Genomic DNA, 9,056 nt, shown 5'->3' on the forward strand with positions numbered 1-9,056 from the left:
AAAACTCAAGTCCAAATGGATTAAAGACCTCAATATCAATCTGACCACACTGAATCTGATAGAAGACACTGGTTTCCCAGGGTATCATTTACGTATTTACTCATTTCTTCAAACTTTTTGTTATAATTCTCATCCATTTCTATAAGGGCATTTTTTACATCATGTTGTTTTTAAGGATTCTATTGCTTTCATAAAGTCAATTTTTTCCCACTTCTTCTGTGTTAGGGTGTTCAAGTCCTTCTGTTGTAAGATCATTGGGTTCTGGTGTTTTCATGTTGTTTTTTAGATTGGCGCCTGCCCATCTCCTCCTATCGATGCTATCTATTGGGTCTTTTAAAACAGGATCAGGTTTCCCTGCTGGACAGGGGCCCCACTTACAAAATGCCCTCGCTCCGTTTCCTGGCTCCTGCCACAGGCCAAGATCCCTCTCACCACTCAGAAGGGTTTTCAGGACCAGGACCAGGCTCCCCGTTCGCCAGGGACCACTCTGCAGGCCAGCCACCAAAACAGAGAAAATCCCACTGCCCTCTGCCCCTAGCTCCCAACCCAGCGCCCAAACAGGCTAAACTGGGTGATCCTGCACCCCGTGGAAGGGAGGGGGAGTAAAGGACGCCCCAGGGCGCAAGCTGGGATGGGCCAGGTAGAGAGAGGTCACAGCAGAGGAGGAGAAGGCCCAGCGGTGGGTACCAGCCCTCGCAGACTAACCGGGGGAACAAGGGGGTCGGGGAATGCCCCTGCTCCATTTCCTGTGTCCTGCCGTGGGTCAAGAACACTCTCCCTACTCAGGAGGGTCTTCAGGGACAGAACCAGGCTCCCCGTTCACCCGTGGACCTCACCAATAAAAGGCCTACCACTCTGCAGGCCAGGCCCCAAAGAACCTACTTGATTTAATTGTAGTGGGGCGATCTGCTCTCAGTGTGGGCTTCACTGTTTCATGCTTGGACTATCCCGCATGGTGTCCACCGTGTCCTCCAGTTAGTTCTTTTACATAAACTGAAGTCTCTTGTGTTGGGGATATTTGTTGCTGATCTCTCCCCCAAAAATTACTGCAAGCACTGTTGGGAGGTGTGGGCTTGTTGGAGGAAGTGTGTCACAGGGGTGGACTTTGAGATTTCAGACGTCCAAGCTAGGCCCCCCATGTGTCTCTCTTTTCTTATAGCCTGCTAATCTGGATGTACAACTCTTAGCTACTTCTCCAGCATCATATCTGCCTGAATGCATCCATGGTCCCCACCATGAAAATAATGCACTAACACTCTGAACTTGTAATCTGCTGTCAATTAAATGTCTTCCTCATAAGAGCTGCTGTGGTCATGAAATTTCTTCACAGCAATAAACCCTAATAGCCACAGAGATAAAACTAGTACAATATGTTCACATGTGAGCATCTCCATGCCCAAGCATGCAGAGGTGAGAGGCCACACATTGGGGATCTTCCTCTATCACCCTCTCCCTTATTCATTGAGCCATGGTCTCTTACTGAATCTGGAGCCCTCTGTTTGGGTTGAACTGGCTGGCCAGAGAGCCCCATGGATCTCCTTGTCCACCCCAACTTCCCCTCGTGCTGGGATTACAGATGCCTCTGTCTTACCTGTTTTCTGGGTTCCAGACACAGGTGCTCACGCTGGTCAGCGAACACTCTGCTCATACAGTCCTCTTCCCAACACTGGGCTTGGCTTTGCACTTCTCTGATTAATGAAATCAACCATGTTTTGCTTATTTTACTGGTCATCTTTACATTTTCTTTGAAGAAATGTCTATTTAAGGCCTTTGAATATATTTTTAATCAAGGTATTTGGTTTCTTTTGCTGAATTTTAGGAATTCTCTGTGTATTGTGGATATTATCTCTTACCAGATATATAATTTGAAAATACATTCCCTGACTCCATGGGTTGCCACTTTGATAAGGTGATAAATTTTTTGAAGCACAAAATTGTTTGGTTTTCATGAGGTTTGATGTGTGTTTTTTTTTCTTATGTGCCTTTGATTGCAGAGCCTAGAAATCACTGTCAGGCTTTCCTGTATTCCCTCTCAGAGTTTTATGCATTTTAGGTCTTTTATTCATTTTAAGTTAATTTTTTGTGTATGGTCCTTAGGTTTAAGTATGATCAAATGAAGTCAGGTTCAAGCTCAAAAAAAAAAAAAGAAATTTATTTCTTTTAAATTTTCCAGTTTGATGGGGTATAGATTTTTAAAGCATGTCATTATGATTCTCTGGATTTCCTTGGTGGCTATTGTGAAGTCCTCCTTTTCTAATTTTATTAATTTGGAACTTCTCTTTTCATCTTTGAGTTAATTTAGCTAAGTCTTTATAAGTCTCATTAGTTTTCTCAAAGAACCAACTCTTCTTTTTATCTTTGCATTTTTTTCTTTTTTGGTGGGGGGGTGGGGGGGGTAGTGATGGTGGTGGAGGTTTGTTCCTATTTTATTGCTTTCTACTCCAGGTTTGATTATTTCTTTCTGTCGGTTCTTTGGAGTGTTATTTTATCCTTTTCTAGAACTCTCACTTATGCCATTGAGTTACTAATATGAGATCCCTCATTTTTATATAGTCACTAAGAGCTATATAAACTTGCCTCTTAGAATTGACTTCATTTTGTCCCCTAGGTTTGGTTATCTTGTGTTTTCCTTTTCATTCAATTCTAATAACTTTTTAATTTCTATCTTAATTCTGTCTTGAACCATCCTTCATTCAATAGTAAGTTATTCAGTTTGCATGAGTTTATAAAATTTCTATTGGTTCCACTGTTGTTAACATCTAGCTTTAATCTATGGTGGCAAGTTAGGATATAAGATGTTGCTTCAATTTTCTTACATCTTTTGAGCCTTGCTTTGTATTCAAGTATATCGTCAGTTTTGGAGGATTTTCCATGAGATGCTGAGAAAAGAATATATTCTTTTATGTGAGTGTGAGATATTATGTAAATATGGACTAGATTTATGATATAATTTAGATCCAGCATTTCTCTGTTATGTCTTTGTCTGGAATGACCTGTCTATTGGTAAGAGTGGGGTGGGGTATTGAAGTTACCTACTATCACTATGTGAAGGACAATGTGTAATTTCACATGTAGTAGTTTCTCTTTTGTGAACTTATATGCCTGTGCATTTGGTGTATAATTGTTTAGAACTACAATATTCTCTTGGTGGATTTGTCCTTTGATGAGCATATAGTAAAAATTTCTCTATTTTCATCCTCAGTCTAGATATTTATTGACCAATTTTGTTGTTTTTAGTTCTTTTAGGGGTCAAGGCAAAAAATATATGTTTAGTCCAATGACTAAATATATGTTTAGTCTGTGTCTTTTAAATAGTTTTGGATTGAAGTTCTTTAGATATTATCATAGTTTCACCTGCTTTATTATTAGGTCATTTGCTTAAAATACCTTTCTCCATCCATTTACCTGAGCATGTCTTTCCTTAATAGTAAGGTGTGTTTACAGAAATATAGATCCTGTTTTCTAATCCAGTCTGTTACTCTGTTTTTATAAAGGAATGAAGACCATTAATATTGAGAGCTATCAATTACTAGAACTTCTTGATTCCTGTTATTTTGTTGTTATAGTGTGGGCTTTCCCCCTTCTTTTGATTTATATAGTGAGGGCTTTCCCCCTTCTTTTGATTTACTGGTCTAGCCTTCTTCAGTAGGTTGCAGTAAGCCAATGAATCATCTGCAAAGACAGGGATCAAAAACCAAGGGAATTCTCAGTCTGTATTCAGAGTTGTAACTTGTGGTATATGGAGATGAGGTAAGAGGTACTGTGCCTACAGTAAGACTGGTACAAGGATGGGGGTGAGGATGAAGAGATTGTAATAAAGGAAATGAAGCAGAGTAAAAAATCCCCTATCTGAACCCAGGTCTGGTGTGGTCACTGGAGATCCCAGATAGAGATGCTTCTCAATATCCCCGGCTCACACAAAGAAATGAGAATGGACTAGAAAGGGGTTGAGAGGGTCCACAGGAAGAGGGAAAGCTATGTGCACACCAAGTTTCAGCAAAGTCCACAGAGAATGGAGGTAGTGTGGGAGGAGGGGTACTTGCAAGCATACTGCTACAGTGCAGTGGTGAGAATGGAAAAGCAGGTACTTGTTCTTTAAACGAAGCAATGAAGCTGTAATCAAGCAGCCCATGCCCTGCCCCTACATCACCACTTGGAAGAGTAGCACATAGGCACAGAGACATTGGCATTGTGACTTCATCATTATGATGCAGTCCTGTGTGGACCAGGGGAAAAGTAAGATGGTAATAGTCTTCAAGGATCATTTTGTTCTCCCTCTTTTCTAGCCTTTTGGCAGGGAAAGGCCAGATGGCAGGCTGAAATCCAACTAAGCTTGTAGTTGCAGTCTCTAATGAAGTCAACTTCAGCAAGTCAGAGGATTCATCACCTTCCTCAGGTAGTCATCTCTGTTTCCTATTCCACCATGACAGGAGACTATTTCCAAGTGTGAGTTGCGACAAACTGGAAACAGCTGACAACTTTTCATCACAGCATTGTAAGTCAAAAGATCTTGTCTATCAAGACTCTTACAGGCCAGTCAGTTGTTTACTAAGATATCATCTGCCAAAGAGTCATGGACCAACCAGGCATAAGACAAGCAGGCCAAAGCAAAACAGACATGAATCAAGCAGTTATGAGCCCACCAGATGAAAGTCCATACAATACAAAAGAACCAGGGCCAAGCCAACCAAACATCAACCAGCCAAGCATGAGCCAACAAGGCATGAACAAACCAGATGTGACAAGACCAGATGCAAGGCAACCAGATATGAACCAACCAGGGCCAAGCATGGACCAGCCAGGCATGAGCAAACCAGACATGAGTCAACAAGGTTTGAGGCAGCCAGACCCAAGCCAACTGCATATGAAACATCCAGGCACAAGCCAACCAGGCATGAGTCAAGCAGGCCTGAGCCAAACAGGCATATGGCAGCCAGGCCCTCCTCCTCCCAACATAAAGCAAACAAACTCACGACAATTGGGTTCAGCATATCCAGGCAGGAAATCACCAGAAATGTGGCAAATAGACCAAAGCAATCAGGAAATGAGACAATCAGACATTGTCCAACGAGACACAAGCGCAGGACAGAGACAACCTGATACATGGAAAACAGATCCAAGTTATCCAGGAATGAAACAACCAGAACCATGGCATTGGGATCCAGGCTCTCCAAGCTTGAGACAAACAGATGCATATCAATGGAACCCAAGCCACTTAGGCAAAAAACATTCAAATTCATGGCAAACAGGCCTACATCACCCAGTCATCAAACATTTAGAATTCAAAGAACCAAGTCCAACCGAACACGGTATGAAACAACATGACACAGCACAACCAGGCCCTCCTATTCAATCAGTTATGAGACTGCCAAGCCCAGGACTACCAGGACCCAGCCAACCAGATATGAGACAATATGACACATGGCAATCAAGCCAGAACCAACAAGGCATGAAACAGTTGAGTACTTGGCAACCAGGCCCCAGCTCACTAGGCAAGAGATTGTCAGGCACATGGCCATTGGGCCTTAGCCAACCAGGCATGAGACAATCTGACACATATCAACTAGGGCCTATTCATCCAGGTATGGAATGGTCAGATACACAACAACCAGGCCCTAGAATACCAGATACGACACAATTAGACATGCAGCAACTTCGCCACAGCCATCTAAGTGTAAAAATTTTAGATACACAACAATCAAGCCTCAGTCAACCAGCCATGGCAAAACCTGACACTTGTCAATCAGGCTTCAGCCAATCAAACATGAAAGACTTGGACACATGGCAATCAGGCACTGATCAACATGGCATTAAACAGTTTGATTCATGGCAATGGGGTCCCAACTCCCCAAGCAGAAAACAATCAGGCAAATGGCCAGCAGGGCTCAGCCCTCTAGGTATGGGACAATTGGATTCATGGCAACCAGGCCCAAGCCAACTGGGCATGAGGTATTCAGACTCATGTCCATGGGGTCCATGCCACTCAGCCATGAGACACTCAGATTTATGGCAACCAAGCCAGTCAGGCACAAGACAATCAGATGCATGGCAAACATGCCCAAGCCACCCTGGCATGAAACAATTGGATACATGGCAATCAAGTCCCAACTTCCCTGGTGTAAGACAATTATATACATGGCAACCAAGCCCCAGCTGCTCAAACACAAGACAATCAGAAAAATGGCATCCGGGTCCCAGCAACCCAGACATGAGACAAACAGATATTTGGGAACCAATACCAAGGCAATCGAAGACAAGCACCAGCCAACTGGGTACATGGCAAGAAGGCATGGAACCATATGAGACAAGTCAACCAGAAACCACTCAATTAGATAAAAGTCAACCAGATACCACCCAACCAGACCTAGGAGAAATGACACTATCAGATACATCAGAGCCAAGTCCAAGTCAGCCAGAGACAAAAGCCAGCCCATCAGACACTACCAGCCAATCAGAATCAATTCAAGTAAGCGGAAGTCAACCACGTAAAAGTCAGTTAGAGCCAAGTGAATCAAGCATGAGTGATTTAAGTAAAAATCAAGAAGGAATGCTCCAATTACCCATGAGAAAGACAAACTCTGTTCCTTTCAAAATAAGACCTGCTGAGCCTCAAGACTGCCCAGATATTCTGCGACTGATCAAAGTAAGTCTGCATTTTCTTAATTCTTAGAAATTAGTGCAGGGCTGAAAGAACAAAATGAATGCAAAACTTAAACGAAAATCTAAATTTGAATCTAGCTCTGTTATTTATAATCCATAAACCTTTACAATCTTCATTTTTCATATAAATCAAAATTATAGTAATTTCTACAAGAGATTGTTGTAATGTTTTCTTTATATCCAGAATACAAATTTAAAAAAATATGAGATTTGGACTTGGGAATATAGCTTCATTGGTAAAGCATATCCAGAAGTCTGTTCACAGATATATCCCATGAGTCTAAAGAACTGAGAGAAAATTTTCTTATGCGCCTGTTCATTTTAATGTCTTTCCTAGAAACCATACCAGTACAGTAAAGGTGACAATGTTGATCAGAACGAACACTTATGCATATAGTATTGCTACCACCTAGTTGAAATGTTGCAAAAGTATGTTTTTTCCTGAACTGTTGCTTTTCATGCTCTATTCCAACTGACCAAGACCATATAAAGAACACATCTTTATAAATGTGTACTAACTGTTATGGAAATGATATAATATGAACATGGTAGGATGCTAATAATGAAGTTATATTCTTATGTCTGGAATTTTTGGAAAAAAATTAATAGTCCTTTTGTCTTATTTAGGGCTACTATTGCTATTATGAAACACCATGACCAAAAGCAACTTGAGAATGAAAGGGTTTATTTGTCTTACATATCCCAAGCCATAATCCACTGAAGAAAATCATGACAGGAACTCAAACAGAGGAGGAACCTGAAGACAGGAGCTGATGCAAAGACAGTGGAGGAGTACTGCTTACTGGCTTGCTCCTCATGTCTTGCTAAGCCTGCTTTCTTATAGAACCCAGGACCACCAGTTCAGGGATGGCACCACCCTCAATAGTTTGGTCCCTCCCACATCCATCAGTAATTAAGGAAATGCTCTATAGGCTTATATGTAATTGATTAAATATGTACAGTCTTAAAATGCCTGTAGTCTAATCTTATGAAGGCATTGTCTCAATTGAGGTTCTGTCCTCTCAAATGATTCTAATCTGTGTCAAATTGACACAAAATGGTCTAGCATATTGCTTTATTTTGAAGAACTTAAACTTATTTCAGTTTTATACATCAGTAAGACCTATTCAGGGGTAGAAATATTCTGTTGTATTCTTATACTATAATATGAGAAGATGTAATATTTTCAGTTTTTGTGAATGCAAAATATGTTTTAACTCTGGCTTTTCTGAACAAATAAAATAATGTAAATTAAAAAATAATGTCAATGAAAGTTTGAATACAAAAGAATATAACAAAATCATAATAGTATAAAAAATTTTTAATTGTTTAAAAATCATAATAGTATAAGAAAAGTTTTTAAATTGTTTAATGTATAAGCACATATGTATTTTCATGTGACTGACATGATTGGATTTGGCATTTTAAATTGAAAATTGATGCATAAACATGTAAGATTTTATTGTTGCATTTGTTGAGTTCATGTCTAGGCAGTCATTTTGGTGAGAATTTATGACTGTGACTTCTGACATTGCTAAGTAAGCAAAAAATATATGGGAGCGAATAGAGGGAGAAATGATGTAAATATAGTATAATCTCAAAAATAAATGAAAACTGTTTTCATAAAATTTTCAGAGCTAGCACAATGAAACTTTTGATAAGAAATATTAACCAAATTTATAGCAAATATAAATTTATTATTCAAAGTATGAAACATTAATAATGATTTATATTGGATTGACATATATGGTTTACCTCCAGAAAAGGAATGCTCTGTGAATTTAATTGCTTGGAATTTGCCAAAAGCAAGATAGTGTGTAAATATGAGAAGCAAACTTCTGAAGCTATTTCAAGAACAATGGAGTTCTTTATTTTTTAATAAATAATTTTAACATTTTATTTTATTTTTGTGGATTGCATTGGGTGGGCTACTCAGTCTAGGGGTTAGTAACCCACCCGCAATCAGTAATTCCAGGGTCTCGGAGGGGCGCTACCTGGAAGGGAATGAGCTAAGACAGAAGAAGAAGGCCAAGCAACTTTGTCAAAGCCTCAGTTTATTAGGGACGGGTTACAGTTTATATATGGTAAGGAATGGGGGGCAGGGTAACTGGATTCTTGCCGCGTGTTCCAGGTCACGTAGGCCAGGAGGTAGGCTAGGAAGTCAAGTGGCCACACCTGGTTCCCTGGATAGCTGGAATGTGAGGCCTGTTCTGCTAACAGATAGCTGCTAATTGGGTGAGGGGCATTCTGCAGACTCCCCAGGGTGATTCCTGTAATGATTTTTAGAGGGGAAATGGCTCCTGACATAATCCCCCTCTCTTATATAAAGGCAAGCAGTTATTAAGTGGAGGGCACCAAGTCAGAGTCAACCCTGGTGTCAGATTTAAAAGAGAAGG

The 9,056-nt window shown here is 40.5% G+C and overlaps 1 protein-coding gene across 1 annotated transcript in view; it reads left to right on the forward strand.

Moving 5' to 3' along the window:
• The first annotated feature begins 4,573 nt into the window (after positions 1-4,573).
• Positions 4,574-9,056, forward strand: part of Satl1 (spermidine/spermine N1-acetyl transferase like 1) — a 49,215-nt gene continuing 44,732 nt past the window's right edge. Inside the window, exons 1-3 of the mRNA XM_050130213.1 lie at positions 4,574-5,582; positions 5,688-6,272; positions 6,318-6,643. Of these exons, the coding sequence (XP_049986170.1) occupies positions 4,574-5,582; positions 5,688-6,272; positions 6,318-6,643 (1,920 nt within the window). The remainder of the gene's footprint in view (positions 5,583-5,687; positions 6,273-6,317; positions 6,644-9,056) is intronic.

Source organism: Alexandromys fortis, unplaced genomic scaffold (genome assembly GCF_014885135.2).
Source record: "Alexandromys fortis isolate MF-2015 unplaced genomic scaffold, M_Fortis_MF-2015_v1.1 scaffold_230, whole genome shotgun sequence".
NCBI lineage: Eukaryota > Metazoa > Chordata > Mammalia > Rodentia > Cricetidae > Alexandromys > Alexandromys fortis.